The sequence below is a fragment of the Simochromis diagramma genome, unplaced genomic scaffold, assembly GCF_900408965.1.
Source record: "Simochromis diagramma unplaced genomic scaffold, fSimDia1.1 OVJJ01000304.1, whole genome shotgun sequence".
In the NCBI taxonomy this organism is placed as follows: Eukaryota; Metazoa; Chordata; class Actinopteri; order Cichliformes; family Cichlidae; genus Simochromis; species Simochromis diagramma.
In genome coordinates this window covers 5052751-5070619 of record NW_024387030.1, presented here as the reverse complement: position 1 = coordinate 5070619, position 17869 = coordinate 5052751, and the positions used below count along the sequence as shown (strand labels likewise).

Here is a 17869-nt window from a genome sequence, read left to right as displayed (position 1 = left end):
ACTGCACTCCCCAGTCACCAGATCTCAATCCAATAGAGCACTTTGGGATGTGATGGAATTGGATATTCATATTATGAATGTGCAGCCAAGAAATCAGCAGCAACTGTGTGATTGTATCATGTCAAAATCTCTGAGGGACGTTTCCAGCACCTTGTTTAATTAATGTCACAGGGGGTCCAACCCAGTACTAGCAAGATGCACCGAATAAAGTTGTTGCCAGTATATTTAAATAGAATAACATGACACGATGAAACTGTGTTTGAATGACTCACTGTACAATACTTTTTCATATGAGCATTAAATCTTATCAGGAGTATTGTTATTGCTAACCTCACTGTCACGTTCAAAATGAATCAGTGAAATGCTGATTAAAAAAAGGACATGAGATGTAATTTATGCAGAAAAACTGTGCTTGCATTGGTAACGCTTTTGTTTGTACAGGAGATATACTCATGTAGTTTTTTTTTCTTCTCACTTTCACTTCCCACGCAGTGCAGTCTTTGTTTCTGTAAGGCTGTGTGCATTATTGTATTTAAATAAACGGAGGATGAATGCAAGCAGAAAGCAGTTAAATATCAACCTACGCCAACACTGAAACGGTTTCATTTGTGGGGACAGATGTACAAAGCTATTGTGCCATATAAGTAATATTCAGCTGACATGGTTTGCTTTTCTTTTTCCGTCTGGAGAATGAAGACACTGATGAAGAGTCAGATGGTGCCATTCATTCTCTGCAGCATCTGCAAAGCTTTCTGAGATAAACATTTCACATGCACAGGCTAAATAAATCACAACTCGAATAAACACACGGCTGCAAATCTCCAAACCAGTCTGCTGCCATTGTATTTAGATGTGTTAAGATCATATACAATTCATTTCATTTTCAAACCGTAGTGTATCTTAAAATAGATCCAATTAAAATGTCCCTTAAATCTTCATCAAAGTCCTTTTGGATTACTTTTCCAAAAGTCGTCCAGCTGATTTCCCACACATTAAAAAAAAAAAAGTGGAGTTGGACCTCAAAAATGTCACCAAGTTAAAAGCAATAACTCAAAGTTCATCTTATAAATCCTCCTTAAAGTGCAATGTCGCAATAAAATGATTAGATAAGAATAAATACTCTGCACTACAATTGCACACACGCACAGAAATGAGGAGTTCCACTGGGTTTGTGCTGCATAAGATGATGATGATGAGGAGGAGTGTTCAGTTCTGGGCTGTTACAGGCAGCGAGGAGTGCAGATTAAGGCGCACCAAGTTTGGTAACACTGTTTCCTTTCTAAATGTTACGCCTGTGATTTCATGCTTCTGTCCCCCTCCAGCCAATATTCTTCTGTCTGCATCTCTGTGAGTCGGGACACGGTCCTCTGGAAGGCAAATTTTTCCTCTTCGCCGCTGAAGATGGACAGACTGCTGGCTTCTTCCTGTTAGACATTGGACATGTTACAGTTTACTTACACACGACTTTGGGGCAAAAAAAGCCATTAATCAAATGGTGGCAGTCTAATAAAACGATACAACCTCCTCACTCTCAGATCTTTCATCTTTACATGTTCAGACAGATTATTCTATTTTTACACTCGTTCAGTGTTGTATTTATGGGTTTAATAGTTTCCAAATTAGATGTTCCAAAAGTAAAAATTGGATTTTCATGAAGTGGAAAATAAAATCTGTGGATCCACTAACTTGAATAGATAAATTTTAAGTTAGTATTTCTATTTTGGTAAAAATTATTTCTATGGTAACATGCTTCATCTCTCTTCTGACACAGGAAACAAAACAACCTGTAGTCTTAAATGCTTTTAATTCTTGACTAAGCTACTTAACTTTTACAAACCTAAAGTTAAGTTTGCAAATCTCATAAACCAGCATTTTATTCACAATAGAGCAAACCAACCATATCAAAGGTTTAAACAATGAAAACGTTCAGTGTGAAGAAAAAAAGAACTCATTTTGAATCTGAAGCGACGGCACCATGTTTATCACTGTGTAGCAATCTCTCTTCTTTTAACAACAGTTTGCAAACATTTGGGAACCGAGGAGTCCAGCAGGCTTTTGGGAGAGATATGTTGTCTTATATGCGATGTGAGCCTTTGGTCCTTGTGGGCGAGCATTGTGTTGCTGAAATAGCCGAGACTTTCCTTAAAAAAGACAGTGTTTAGATGGGAGCACATGCCTTTGGGCCCTGAAGATCACAAACATCCAACATTGATACAAAACTGTACCATCAACCCCCAAACGGTCATTGCACATGGCTGCCCCTCCCTCAGCCTGGTTTTTCCTTCCCACTGTCACCAAGGGGGTTCACTTGATTGTTGGGGTTTTCTATGTATTACGGTAGGGTCTTTACTCTATAATATATAGCGCTTGGTGGCTGCTGTTGTGATTTGGTGCTATAAAAATAAAACTGAATTGAGCTGATTTTTAGCCTCGTCTCTTACACATGGACCTTCAATTTTACATTCAAGGTCATTATTCTGAATTTTTCTACAATTTGTGGGTTTTTTTGCAGATCTCTGCCCATCTTTACTTTTGAGAAACAGCCTTTCTAACACGCACTGTTTATACTCAGTCATGTTACTGACGTGTTGCTAATAAACATAATTAGCTGCAAATGTTCCTTCCAGCGTTCTTTTTAGTATCGCTCACTTTTACAGCCTTTTGTCATCCCCATGGCAACCTGTTTGAGACATGCTGCTGCCATAAAATTCAACATGAGGTAATAATTTTAAGGAAATAATAAAATGTGTCAGTTTAAACATTTTAAAGTTTTATGTTTTACTGTGAATACGATTTAGGTTTATGAGATTCGCAAATTCTGTTTTAAATGGCATTTCACACAAAAATGTACACATTAATTTCCACTATTTTATGTTACTAATACACTTCAAGGATGGACTTGTATTTTTTCTAATAAAAAATGATTTAGGAACAAACTGATATACTGGTTAAAATGATTCTTACAGTTTACACAGTATGTGCTGACTTACTTTTAGCTGTGTGCTCTGGGTTTCATTTACTGTCAGCCGTAGGCCACAGAGGCCTTAATCATCTGTGTTTACCACCAAAATTACCCAAATCTGGTTTCTCTGTGGAAACAGAGTCACAGCTTACCCTTTTCAGCCCCAGGTCATCCATCAGGATGTGGCCCTCGTCGTGGCTGTGATCCCCATCTTGTACAAAAATATCCTCCAGCGGGTGATCTGCGAGGATCACCACACGTACCTGAAACGAGACAAATTTAGTGTTAAATTCCCGTGTTTGGTGTTTTAGCGCAGATTTAATGTGCATACAAACAAATGAAGGAATCGTACCTTGTGTTCATAGAGGGCATCCACAAGCGTAATGAGCCGCCTGGCTTGAGTTTTTTTGTTCACGGTCAGCAAAGGAATGTGTCGAATGAAGACTGTGTCAAACAGCCTGGATATCTCTAGGTAGTCACTCGCTCCTAAAGGCTGGAACATTTATATTCAAACATATGTATGAGGTGTCCACAAGCAAGACTTCCCGCACTGGTTTGAGTCATTTTTTCATTTCCATAAGTTTTTCACCAAACTACACTTTGCATAAAATGTTTACTAGAAACTTCAGACTCTGCTGCTTTGTATTAGTCATTTTCTTTCTCTTGAGCATAAGCAGAACCAAAAGCGAGTCAGTCGTTTAAACAGACCCCTTTCATTTCCCATCATTGTGAAGAAAACCAACTAGACTAAAATGCAGGGAGAGGTACATAAAATAAAATACATCTGAATTTATTTGATGTGACGTTAAAGCAATAAAAACTGGTGCAGTAAACATCTGATAACAAGTGTTCGAGGGCTTTGCAGCAGGACTTTGTCATCAGTATGCAGAAAACCAGTCATACTGCAACTCTGAAAACACACACATCTGCACGTTTTTACTAGCAATGGGAAACTAGTAGCTCAAGATTGTGGCGAGTGGTTTGGAAATTTGAAGGAAAAAAACAAAACAAAAAATACTGCACTCTTGTGGTTGAGCATTCCATCGATTTCTCTTTTTAATAAGAGACTTCTGATACAAAGTCAAAACAAGCCCAAATTGTGCCATAAAATAAAGCAAACTACTTTTTCTCCCATATTAAACCTGCCATACCACATAATCTAAAAATAAAAGATGACAAACAGTAATTATAACATATGATCCATCACACAGTGTGTCTGTAAAAGAGACTCACTCTATCACAAAGCTCCTCAAACGTACAGTCTGCGATGGTCCCGCACGCTTTGTTCAGACGGACTTTTCTGTTGTGGACGTTCAGAACTCTTGGTCGTGTTACTGCAGAAAACATTATGTTCAGCACTTTATATAATGAGCAGGTCATCAGTAAAATGCTGCAGTGACAGAGTGCTATTTTGGAAGCAGACTTACTGTCATTCTGTTTAAAAGCCAGCTCGTCAAACATTTTATCGAGGGTCATTTCTGCATCAGGTTCACTGGAACTGCAACAGATGTAACAGGGAAACATTAAATAGGAAAAACAGTGCAAACCACACAAAGCAAAATCATCACCCTGTCTTGTTTTACAGTGAGCATTTCTTACAGGAAGTAGAGTTTTCCAGATGAGGGTCTATTCTGTTTGCGGTAGTCAATCCCAGAGTCCAGGCGAAGAGTATGGCAATATTTCTGCAGGAGGAAAACAAACATTTTATAGAGAAATACTGTGATGCCACACGTGGTAGCCTCAGCAGCAAAAGATGACTTCACTTTACCTGCAACACTGCAATAAAAGGCACAAAGTTGACTCTCTGCAGGCCGTTTTTATACAAGTCTGAGGAAACAGAAAGAAAAAAACCATTGTCACATTTGCTGTTATCTGGCATACATCTAAATGGCTTTCAAAGTGTTATAGAAGACCGATTACGCTTTCTTGTTTTCTGTAATTTGTAGCCTCAAATCACATTTAAGCTTGTAAACGTGGTCAAGATGACCTGATCATGTTCAAACCAAGCGTCAGAATGAAGAAGAGGGGGGACTTAAGCAACTATGAATGTGGTGTGGTTGTTGGTGCCAGATAGGCTAGTCTATTTAAGAAACTGCTGGTCTCCTGGGATATTCCCACACAATCATCTCTAGGGTTTACAGAGAATGGTCCAAAAAACGAGAAAATATGGCATGCGCAAATTCAGTGGGTGAAAATGCCTCATTGACTCAGAGCTGACTCAGGTCACAGGAAAGTGGCCAGATTACTTTAATGTGACAGGAAACTCAAATAACCACTTGTTACAACGAAGGTATGGAGAAGAGCATTTCTGAGTGTTTCTGACGCTATCGCCTCTGAGGAATATTTCCAGCACCTTGTTGGATCTCTACCACGAAGAATTAAAGCAGTTCTTTCCAACCTCATACTACCAAGGTGTACCTAATAAAGTGCTTGGTGGGTGTATACTCTATACTGTTACAATTTAATTCGGATATCGAGGTCACTGGATGTAAAATTAACCCCTGTGGGTTAAAACGCTCTCGGTTTCCAACAGTTTCTTTTTACTCTTGGCTCTCTGTGGTGTCAGTGTGAGCAGATACTCGTAACATCATCGATTCAGGCTCCTAACATTATGGATTTAGCCACAAAACAGCTCAGCCCACTTGCTGTCCAAAACTTCTGCTTGAAAGGGTCAGCCAGTAAGAAGAAAGCTGGCTTAAAAGGAGGGCGAAGTGAGGTAAAATGACTCGTTTTAAACAAATGATGAATGAGTAAGACAAATAACAGTTTGACATAGCATAACTGTTACAAATTTTAAATACAGTGGTCCCTCGTTTATCGCGGGAGTTACATTCTAAAATTAACCCGCAATCGGTGAAATCCGCAAAGAAGCCAGCTTCATATTTTACAATTATTCTAGATGTTTTAAGGCTGTAAAACCCCTCACTACACACTTTATACACTTTTCTCAGACAGGCATGAAGATTTTCACACTTTTCTCTCTTGTTTAAACACCCTCAAAGTTCAAACCTTCATAGAAAAATAAGTCCAGTATTGTAGAATGAAACCAAAGATCAAACCCCGTTTTCAGGTCCAGAACATGGGAATAGAGCAGCTGTGAGAGAATTCAACATTAATGAATCAGTGGTACGGAAGTGGAGGAAGCAAGAAGGATGAGTTGAGAAAAGTTTGACTTATCTGACTGTTTGGTTTCGCCTAATGTGCCTTATATTGCAAAAAATACGGTAACTTCTACCTTCCTTAACCATGTCCAGAAGTCCTACTTTTTATGCGATGGATAGCATCTTCCTCTGCCTTTTGGGAGCTACCGCAGGTGCCTTTGACGGTGCAAAACGTTTTATCAACATTGTTGTGTTTGTTGGGGAGAAAACTTACAAACATACAGTACAGCACTTCAGAGTCACACTGCTAACGATCGAAGATTTATGTAAATTTGACAAGCTGAACGCATTCTGTACTGGACAGGAGACGCAGCACGAGTTTGATTGACAATAATAATAATAATAATAACTTTATTTATAAAGTGCTTTCAAACAAAGTGCTGTACAATTAAAGAGATAAATAAAATAAAAGTGATATATAGCAATACAGGTAAAAGACACAATACAAGTTAAAAACAGTAAACATTTAAAAACTAAAAGCCATAGAATTAAGACATGTAGGATAGGGTGAACAAATGTGTCTTCAACTTAGTTTTAAAAACCTCCACAGAGCATGCCTGCCAAATATCTTGAGGGAGGTTGTTCCACAGAAACGGGGCACGAAAAGAAAAAGCACGCTCTCCAATTGTCTGTTTTCTGGCTCTAGGAACTTTTAAAAGGCCAGAGTCCTGAGATTGTAGAGCACGGGATGGAACATAAAGGTGTAAAAGGTCGGAGAGGTATGAAGGTGCCAGTCCGTTTAAAGCCTTGTAGGTGAGCAGCAGGACCTTAAAATCTGCTCGAACCTGACAAGGTAGCCAAAGCAGAGATCTAAGAACAGTGGTAATGTGCTCAAATTTCCCAGTTCTTGTTAAAATGTGAGCAGCTGCATTTTGCAATGGTCTACAGCCAATCAGGATGCAGAACACAATGTGCTGTAACAACAACAAAAATAAAAAGCATGCAAAGTTGCACAAACAAAAAAAATCAGTGAAATAGCGAGGCCGCGAAAGGTGAACCGCGTTATAGCGAGGACCACTATAACTATAATATTTATTATTGCAGTTGTTTTTGTCAAATGATGTATGCACATGTTTACTTTAATATGATGAATAATTTCCTGAATGTGATTATAGCTTATACATTTCTGATTACAATCCCATAGGATTGTGCTTTAAAGGCATTACTTGTTTTTTTATGTAAACCAAAGGAGTTTTAAGCCGTGTTAAGAACACATTTATAATCATATTACACTAGACATTACTTACCTACAGGCGGACGATTAGAAGTAGCCACAACAACAACACCGTTTAGGAACAGATTCTCAAAAAGCTGCTTGAGAATCATGGCGTCTGCAATATCAGTGACCTGAAATGTGGGTAAAGCACAACAACATGATTGTTACATGAGGTTACATGTTATAGAGACTAAATATTTTTTTTACAAGATGATTTAAAAGTACCTGAAACTCATCGAAGCACAACAGACAAGCCTCTTCACTGATTTCCTCTGCAACCGGAGCAATGGGATCATAAGACTTGGCCATTTTTCCTGCTTTCCTTTTGGGCATACTCTGTTTCAGCCGATGAATCCCTGTAGATTGAAAAGATAAATGCAGTTACTGTTAATCGTAAGTCTGTAAGAATAGACAAATATAGATCCCAGAAAAACCAAGTGGAAAATGCAAACTACCACATTCTTACAATATTATAATATAAAATATTTTATGTATAATAAGCATGCAATAGATAGGGTAACATATATTGTTTTGCACAAGACTCTTTCTCTTCTATATGGCTTTCTGCACAGGATATTGGACAAAGTTGCCATTATTAAATAATTGTTTCTGCACAACTTTCTCTCACATCGTTGTGCAGGAATTTTGCGGCCTCCTCTTTACAACATATGTTTCGTTCATTGAGGTTTGTGGGGGTTTTTGTTCATTCCCAACCCTCTTAATGTCCCACCACAATATTTCAGTTAGCGTGAGGTCTGGATCATTACAACACTGATTCTTGTCTTCTTCAGCTGTTCTGTTGTAGGTTTCCTGGTGTTCTTGGGATCGCTTGTTCTTGCTCCAGTTTGCACCGAGCTTTAGCTGTTGGACAGATGGCCTCACATTTGACTCTAAAAGGCTTTGTTATAAAGATGAATTCACGGTCAGCTCAATGAGCACAGTGCACAGGTCCTGTGGCTGCAAAGCAAGCCCAAATAATCACCCCTCCACCGCTGTGTTTACAGTTGTTATGAGGTGTTTGTGCTCATATGCTGAGTTTAATTTGCTACTTACCCTCTTAATTGCTATGGAAGCAGTAAGGCTGTACTTAGAGTCCTCTTAAATCTTTCGTTTCACATGACTGTATGTGAAGTACTGCTTAAACTGGAGGAAATACTACAGTATTTCAAAGGTAAATGTTTTGAATCTCCACAAATCAAATCACAGAGAAATAAATTTAAAAAACAAAACTGTGTCTCGTGCTAGAGCTTTTACCATTAGTGACAAATGGATTTTAGTAAATACACAAAAGTCCTTACACAGCTAAGTTTAAGTGGCAGGAGTGGCACGATATATCCAAGTGGATTATGCACTGATGTAGAAAAAAAAAATATTTGCAATCTTCTTTTACGGCACAGATACAAGAGACTTGATTTATCTGGAACAAAACTCAGTTTCACTCCAGTATTTCTTTTTGCCAATAAAACAAAGACACCTTATCTTCCCCCACATGTTCACTAGAAGCAGAGAAAGTCCAAAGTTGCATTGATAAACACAGCTCACCCCCCTTTTTCACTTAAAAGCAGCTTAACTAACAACTGTACTCACTTTTATGCACGTCTAACATAAAACCATGGAAATGAACCCTCTTTTTGTTCTCAGTCTCCACATATGAATAAAACATGTCCATGACCATCGTTTTCCCCGTGCCTGAAATAAACGAACAAAAAAAAAAAAGATCTTCTGAGTTAGGAACAAATCTTAATTTCATTACATTGAGATATGCAATTCTGTGAGTTCCATGGCTTACCAACATCACCGTAGATGTAGTAACCTTTGGGAGGCTTTGGTTTTGTGAAAAACTAAAAGATGCAGAGACAAGTAAAAATGAGCAAAAATCATCATTATAAACTAATATAGACAAATAGATGGCAAATTATTTAGGAATCTTTCACTAATTCCTTTTTTTTAAAGTGTGACCTGAACAAAGCATGCCCAACACACAGGCTTTTTTTTTTGAAGGAATCACACCCAGTAAGAGCGCAAGTTATGTCAACAAAGCCTACAGCTGATGAGACTGAGTAAGAAGATAAGAGAAACACTGTAGAGTCAAATTTTAAAAAGGCATGCTGCTGAAATTATCAGCAAAGAAGATAAAGCATGAAAGAGAGCCGCTCTTACGTTCCTCAGATTTATGTCACACAGTGGTAACCTGACGAATGTGAAAAACAGAGCACAGGCAGGGTGGAGTGTGTTGACAGGATGGACAAGCTGGACTAGAAAGAGTACATCAGAGGGGCAGCTCAGGTTGGACACAAAGTTAGAGAGGAGAGGCTGAGATATTTTGGACATTTGCAGAGGAGGGACAGTGGATATATGGGATGAAGGATGTTGAATATGGAGTTTTAAGGCAGGGGGAAAAGAGGATGACCACAGAAAAGATTCATGGATGCAGAGGGTTGGTGTGACAGAAGAAGATACTAGGAGCAGGGTGAGATTTAGGCAGATGATCTGCTCTGGCAACCTCTAACTGGAGGAGCAACAGAAGAAGATGAAGACAAAGTAGTAAACTGAAAAACCACGTTTCACAAGTCATCATTAACACTGGACTTTCTGTGTTAATGTTTTTGAATGTGAAACGGTCACATGTAGAGCAGCACAGTGGTGTAACTGTTAGCACTGTTGTACCCTGGGGCCTTTTCAGTTTAATGCATAGTTATTTATATTGCACCAAATCAAAAGAGCAGTCACCTCAAGGCACATATTACATAGTAAGACACAGTTTTCATGTGCTCAAACAGCTTCTCTCCGGGTACACCAGTGTCAAGTGGGACTGGCTCCAATGCCTGAATTGAATAAGCAGAAAATGGATGGATGGATGGATGGATGGATGGACAGGAAATAGGGAAAATATATGAAATTTATGGTAGGTAACATGGCCAAAGGGACCCCTGTATATATAATCCATCCATCCTCTTTCACTTATCCAATTCAGGGTTGTGGCCAACCCCAGCTGCCATAGTTGAGCACAGGGCTAACACATGTGAGCTACCACTCACATGCACACCTATGAACAATTTAGAATTACTGGTTAACCTAACCCCGCTAGGAAGCCGAAGTACCCAGAGAAAAGATACACAGACACGGGGAGAACATGCAAACCCCACACAGAAACGCTCTGGCAAGATGGTGGATTCAAAGCCAGGACCTTCTTGCTGTGAGGCAACAGTGCTAACCCTCCCTCCACTACAGCCACCTACCTGAGTACCTTAGGTCTGAATACCTAAGTATCCTTATGCAAGATGCCCCATTCATTGGAGTGTGAATGCTACACAATAACAGCATTTTATTACTCCAAAACCTTTGTGATACTCTGTGACGCAAAAACACTTCATAATTTGGATAATAACCAAGTTAAAGGCTGAGTAAAGTTGGACAAATGTAAAGATTAATCTCTAATATTGCCAACATTGTAAACCACGTTGCTCTGCACTAATATTCACTTAATATTATTATATTAATAATAATAATAACATAAGTTGGGGCATGCTTCTACCTACCCTGGAGAAGACAGATGTCGGGGTGTTGCTGTATCCTCTCAGAGTTTTGTGCAGCTCGTCCAGTTTCTGCATCACCGCTTTCTGGTGCTCATCCTCCCGCAGCGTCCCATCTCTGATCAGCCCGGTGTAGTGATCCAGGGGGCCGCTGAAGCCGGCGGCGCTAACACCGCTCTCCTCCTCCGCCTGCCGGACTTTCACAGAGTAGCCTTAAAAACCGTAACAACACGCACGTTACCGATAAGTTAGCTCTCCGTAAAGCTTTTAGACCACTACGACAACGATTTTTGGGTGATTCGGACAGTAACGATAACGTTGCTCTGGTGGGCGAATAGGAAGAATTAGCGGGTAACGACTCTGACAGCTCAAAGGGCAGGAAAAACCGACAAGCATAACAAGGTAAGTTTGAACAAAACCTCAAAAATATGCATTATGCCAGGTTAACGTGGAAAAGCGTACACTAACTAATTATGTTAAGTAAAAGAAGGACAAGGTTATGATTAGAGCCACGGACGGTTACTTTAAATAGTCTAAACTGGCTGAAAACAAACCTCACCTCTTCTGTGGAACTCGCTGAGAGATTTCAGCAGCTTTCCGAAGGAATGTTGCTCTTTAAAAAGAAGCCTTAAGCCCAAAGAAGCTGAGGGTGACATCTTCATAGACAGCGGTACGCGCGCCGCCATCTTGGATTCAAATTCTGTCAATCAAACTTTATTAGCAATGACATTTTCAGTCGCTTTTCGGCCAACAGGAGGCGACAATTCACCATGCCAGATTATTTAACAGCACCTTTCATTATATACTGTCCGTATAAAAATAAATACGAAAAACGTAAGTAAAATAATATTGTATTTTAATTATGCGTAGTAAATGTGCTATTGCATCCTAAAAATACATTTTCAAAGGCTATATTATTATTGCGTGTTGCCACTTCATAATGTTATACACTTAATACATCTCTGGGGTTTCGGCTAGTAGTCAGGCAAAAGAAGACCTCTAAAAGCATCACTTTCAGCTCTGGGAAATTGTGTGTTGTTTGGTATAATTACTTAATTTAAAAATGTATTGCTAGATAATTTCTTGAATAATTAAAAAAAACTAATTTGCCTAAATCTCACGCTGCACGCACACCTGATTTGTCCTCTGTGACTGTAATATCAAGTGCAGCAGTATCATTGACTTCACTGTATGACTGTAGGGGGTAAATTAATGCCAGATATAGTCTTTCTTCGCCCACCCGAAGTAAAAAAAAGGGGGGGGGAAAGCGTTTATTCAAATTAATGAGTAATACATTTGAAACACAAAATGATAAAACATGCGATCTTCACAGCAAAAATCCACATGGAATTCTGTAAAATCTTCATATTTTCACAATAAGATTTTAATGTTAACATGATTATTTTGGACAGCAGCTATTTATTTTATTCACTGTAACATATCACAAAAAAAATGGGTCCGATTTCCTGCAGCTCCAGCAGCTCCCTGGTGTTGTTTTTACAAACAGAAAGCCCAAATATATTCAGCGTGCTCTCATGCATAACAAAGAAAAGCCCTGATTCCTCTCATCTGGAAAGCTCGAAGCAGGAATCTTTAAAACATTTTTTTATAATCTGGGTCATTTTTACTTAAGAACATGACTAAGATGATCATTTTGATAAACGTTATAGGTTGATGAATTTATCAACAATTCACCAAAGATCTAAATATAATTTAAGTATAAACCATTTAAAAGCTCACAATAACGCTGAAACAAAAAAAAGAAAAGAAAAAAAGAATCGTGTTAAAAATAAATAAATAAATAACAGATATTTAATTTTTATATCAACTGACAGATGCAAATCTGTCTTGGGTCTAATTGTGCCTCCGAAGCACTGAGCCTGAGTTGCAGACAAAACATGGCAGACAACTGTCAGGGCTTACAGGCTTGTTGCCATGACAACAGAGGAGCACTTCTCCCTCTCTCTCCGTCTCTCTGTCTCTTTAATGCACACACACACTGTCACTCGCTCTCTGTCTGTCTCTGTTGTACACACACACACACACACACACAAACACACAAACACACACACACACACACACACAAGCACACAGACATATATACAGTATTACAGTGGAATCCGCCTTGCTCTGAGATCTGTGCTCTGCTACTGGTAGCAGAAGAAAATATAGGAACCACAGCACGGAGCGTAGGGATACTCCACATCTTCACATCTGCTTTGGATGGTGAGTGCCTGCTGACCAGTTATTGTTTGTTTACATGCTGCATCCTTTCACAAATCTCTTCAAAATACATTTTGAGGCATTGCAAATGGCTTCTTTCCGGTTAGTTGTGCTGCTGCTGGGGGGGGGGGGTATTTCTTTTATTTAGTAGCTGCTTCTTGTTTCCTTTCTCTTATTTTAAGACTAGGCTGGAAGCTGTCATGATAATGGTAATTCATAGCTGGGTAGCCATGGTGAAGTCAATTTCCCCCCCTCCCTCTGCCACTGCTGAATGCATTAGTCTAATGAGATGTCTGCAGCCTGTGTGCCCAGGAGCAGCAGCAGCACAGCAGCAGCAGCAGCAGCGGTGTGTTAACCAAAGGGAGACTAAGGGGGGCAAAAAAGCAAGATGGCTTTTCCTGCACTGCATGGGATTTAACTTTGTAGTTGCCTTTAGGCTCCTGGGATTTAAAACAAAAGGTTGTGGGCTTGCACAATAGAAGATAGCAGGTAATAGTCACCCCTCCCTCTCTCAGGTTTATTAGTGTGTTACGAGTGCAGGATGGAGGTGCTGTTTCCACCACGGCACATGCATGGCTGCCTTTTGTGTGTTGTTTGATTATTATGGTGCTCAGCTAAATGCTGTTTCTCTCAGCACATTGCTCGGCTGAGTTTTCTGCAGGCTCCTAGTGTTTGGATGTTACTGTTGGTACACCTTTGCCAATTGCGTCTGCTTCCTCTGAATTCATGCTAATGCTGCACTCTAGTATGCAGCGGCTACAGAGGAGTATTGATGTGCAACTAAAGTGCATGTTTTCAATGCGTTGCCCTTGCCCTTGTTTGAGCTCACTCATTGTTTCCTTTGTGTCCAGCTACAAATGAGCGTACCTGCAGTGACGGCACAGAAATCAGACGGCAACAACGGTGAGATGCAATCAGCTGCAGTGGCTCCCTCCTTCATCCCCAGCCAGGCGGGGAAGATACCGGGCAGGAAGAGAGGGAGACCTCCGCTCCGCAATGTCGCCAAGATGGATTTTCCTAATCGCTACCCTGAATCGCTCCCTCCACTCAAAGTGCCCAAGAAGAGGGGGAGAAAGCCGGGCTTCAAGGTCAGCCAGATGGGAAAGGGGAAGGGGGGCTGGTGGATGAGTTGTAGTGTGTGTGGGTGCAGTGTGTTTAAAAATACATGTGTACACAGACAGGGAGACTCCATGCCCTTCAGATTTTGTGGGATCCCAGCATAAACAGAGTTGGAGTTAACATCTGTGAGGCTTTGTTCTGTTGTGTTATGGAATTATTTTTTAGCCTAAAGAGGACATTATTATCAGCACATTTGTTTTATTTTCATACAGGCCAAAGCATGAAAACTACAGTGTTAAACAATCCTAATCCTCCCTGCATGATTTAGTGTGCATAAATAAATGATATTTCCAAAACAGACATAGCAATACAAAACCCCCTTCTTCCTCTCCAGCTCAAACCCAGGATGGTGATGACACCACTGGCTATTTCGCCACCCAGCAGCACCCCAGAGCCCGATATGAGCTCCATTCCTCAGGATGCTGCCACCATCCCCCACTCTGCCACGCCCCAGGTGCTCACAGGTAAAATACAATACGCTGTTAATCCCACTTAAGAAGCTTTAAAGTGCTTCTCTGTTAGCTTAAAGACAAAAAAGCATATGATCTCTTTTTTTCCCTTATGTTTTTCTGCTATTTCTCCTTTCCTTCATTTTCTTCATTTGTGTTTTCCAGTCTGTATCTACATCAACAAGCAGGCGAACACTGGGCCCAACCTGGACAGGAAGAAGATCCAACAGCTTCCCGATCACTTTGGGCCCGACAGACCCTCTGTGGTGCTTCAGCAGGCCGTTCAGGGCTGCATCGACAGTGCTTTCCAGCAGAAAACGGTGTTCACTCTCCTCACGCAAGGCTACGGAGGAGAAAAAATATCAGGTGTTGTACAAAGACCCCCTTCAGGTGTTGTTATCTGTTTGTTTAATAGCTTCTTTAGCACACTCCCTAAGGTGTTACTGAGAGAGAAAAAATATATTAAAGGTTTCATTGTCTGACTTATAAGAAACTTTTGTCTAAGCTGCATTTCAAGTGGTCTTCTGTTTTGCTCTTCCAGCCACATTTGATGGGAAGCAGCATCTTCTGAGCCTCCCCGTGGTGAACAGCATCGACTATGTGCTTCGTTTTCTGAAGAAGCTCTGTCGCAGCTTGCACTGTGAAAACCTTTTCAGTGATCAGCCCATTACACAGCACAGCGGTGGCTCCTACCAGTCAGATGGTACTTCCAAATTAAGTTCTTGAACTAATATAAACAAATACTTTGAATCTGTGGGGGATTTTTATCACTAACAGAAGTCTCCATCATTTCTTTAGCTGAAACATCAATGGCTGATGACTACCATTTAGACCAGTCAGATGGCAAACGCTACTCCGTTGACCCTGGCGATTCCGCTTTCAGCTCCATAAGTTCGTCCTACTCACCAAAGTCCACCTACGGGTTTCGCTCTTCACAGCAGTTCTCTAATGGCTCAGCCTCCATGTGCAGGCAGTCATCCACCAGCCCAAACGCGTTCCCGGAGAGCAACAGGACAGGTATGACACCATCAAGAGATAAATCAAGCATTGATGCGGCCTTTATTTTTCTGAGATACAAAAGTAACTCTCCATCTTTCATTTGTTCTTTCTTGAGGTTATAATGTGTCTTCAGAATCGCAGGAGTCCAAGGCTCCGCCCAATAAAGACCCATCCACCTGGTCTGTGGAAGATGTTGTATGGTTCATCAGGGATGCAGATCCCCAGGCTCTAGGTCCTCACGCAGATGTCTTTAGGAAACATGTAAGTGTTATGCTGCTGATTTACCTGGCTAGACTAAACCTCAGGTCCTCACTGAGTTTCACACCATCTTCCTCTGCCTTTCACAGGAGATAGATGGAAATGCTTTGTTACTCTTAAAGAGCGACATGATCATGAAGTACCTCGGACTCAAGCTGGGGCCGGCCTTGAAGCTTTGCTACCACATCGACAAGCTTAAGCAGACTAAGTTCTGAAAACTGACTACAGTTTATTAACCTCTTAAATCCAGCAGGATATTTGAGGAAGGTCACATCTGGGGAAGGCAGGTCTGTTAGCCAATGGGAAGAAAGTAGAGTCATGAGGTGTGCCACTTCATTTAGAGTTCCCGGAAGTAAGGTGCATCTGTTCCTTATCTGCCCCAAAAGTATAAAAGCAAATCAGTTATATGAACTACTGAATAACTATATTGTTTCAGTCTTTCATTTATCTCTATCATAAAGGTATTTGTTGGTAACTTTAGCACTTTAACATTAGCAAGGTCACATCACAAGACCTTATCCATCTAAATTCTGTAAATGTTAGGTTAACTAGTATCACAGATTAGTTTGGTTCTTACAGCGTAAAAATCTGCACATATTGATTTTTTCTTTAAAGTTTCTATATCAAACATGATAATGAGCATCATTTAATAAACTTATTATTCATTTGGAGTTATTTTTATGGTCACCATATTCAGCTCAACTTAAATCTTTTAACTCCAGTTTTGGTCTCCACCACCTCCTAAAATGCTAGATGCTCCTTTTTGTTCACAGTTGGGCTCCTAATTCTGACTGTCAGCCCTTTAGTGCTGAGCAGATGAAGTATAAATGGGTTGTTGAGAGACTCTTCACTCAAATCTGTAGTGGCAAAAAATGACAGTATGAAAAGAAGAAGCTACTTTCAGCTACTCCCTTATTCACAAAGGGTCTCCACGTGTTTGTTTTTTTTACACCAGATTCCCTTCCTGACATCCTAAGGCACCTAAGGGATTTGTGTCTCCTTCCAGGATTAAACTGAGGATCTTTAAGTTGTTAGGTGACTGCGTAAACCACTGCACTATGCTATGAGATTGACCCAAAATAGCCAGACAACTAGACAATAAGCAAACACTGTGTAACGGTAAATAAAGCCAAGAGGAGCTGACGATTCAGTCGCTGCATCCATTGTGCACTACAGCCAACCACCTCATACTGATTATAAAATACTCGGGGGCAGAGAGACTCGAACATTTTGACTTTGAACTGGTGCACCTCAGACCTGGACAGCTTACTCCCTCATTGGCTTACAGAGCAGAAATTTTGCTAAGTTTCCCAGAGCTACGATTCATCCCTTCCTCTTGTCTTATGTCTGGCATAAAGTTTGATCTAAACCCATCATATTGTGGAATACATCCTTCATACGCATTGTATAACATATTTGTAATCATTAAAATCTCTTTTGTCTCACAAACCTTCATTGGCAGAACATCTGTCTGCTGCAGATTATATATACAGTATATCCGTCATCAGACAAGCAATGTATAACAGAAAACACTTTATACCTTAAGAAAGTCTCATTTTGTCAAATGTCACTATCAGATCTCGTTTTCTCGTTTACCAAGCTGAAAAAACATATCTACGAGTGTATTTAAAAAAACGGTGCATTAAAGACTACGTCGCTTTTTGATTGAGAGATTTAGAAAATCATTTTTGATACTATTTTTTCACATTACTGTATGACGAAAAAGTAATGTTCCCATTGAATTTGCCTTTCTTTTTTAATTATAATTTTCATATTAAAAACAGTACAGCCTAACAAAAACAGAACAATAGCCTACACAGAAGGACAGCAGCTCTCTTGTACATACACATATAAAGAAAAGCGAGAGCTTTGTGAACGTGATATATTAATGTTTTAATATGCAAGATTGTTACACGCCGCCTATCTCCATAGCCTCTTTATGTACAGTC

At 40.0% G+C, this 17869-nt stretch overlaps 2 protein-coding genes across 5 annotated transcripts; one reads left to right on the top strand and one right to left on the bottom strand.

Annotated features, from left to right (window-relative positions):
• Positions 1–351: 351 nt before the first annotated feature.
• On the bottom strand, positions 352–11657 carry afg1la (AFG1 like ATPase a). The gene is made up of 13 exons (XM_040042479.1): positions 11432–11657; positions 10879–11084; positions 9129–9180; positions 8927–9028; positions 7565–7695; positions 7371–7470; positions 4731–4789; positions 4562–4644; positions 4390–4460; positions 4196–4296; positions 3315–3455; positions 3115–3225; positions 352–1424 (listed from the first exon to the last, which is right to left on the bottom strand). Exons 1-13 carry the CDS (start codon positions 11556–11558, stop codon positions 1287–1289), a joined length of 1422 nt encoding a protein of 473 aa, XP_039898413.1. The 5' UTR covers positions 11559–11657; the 3' UTR covers positions 352–1286.
• LOC120740256 (sex comb on midleg-like protein 4) lies at positions 11069–17549 on the top strand. 4 transcript variants are annotated; one of them, XM_040042481.1, is made up of 9 exons: positions 11069–11274; positions 13030–13098; positions 13947–14183; positions 14549–14678; positions 14829–15029; positions 15205–15366; positions 15462–15680; positions 15778–15923; positions 16010–17549. In XM_040042481.1, exons 2-9 carry the CDS (start codon positions 13096–13098, stop codon positions 16133–16135), a joined length of 1224 nt encoding a protein of 407 aa, XP_039898415.1. In that variant the 5' UTR covers positions 11069–11274; positions 13030–13095; the 3' UTR covers positions 16136–17549. The 4 variants fall into 4 exon arrangements, with proteins under 4 accessions (XP_039898415.1, XP_039898416.1, XP_039898414.1 ...); XM_040042482.1 differs by lacking the exon at positions 13030–13098; XM_040042480.1 differs by lacking the exon at positions 11069–11274 and having other exon boundaries at positions 12663–13098.
• The last annotated feature ends 320 nt before the right edge of the window (positions 17550–17869 follow it).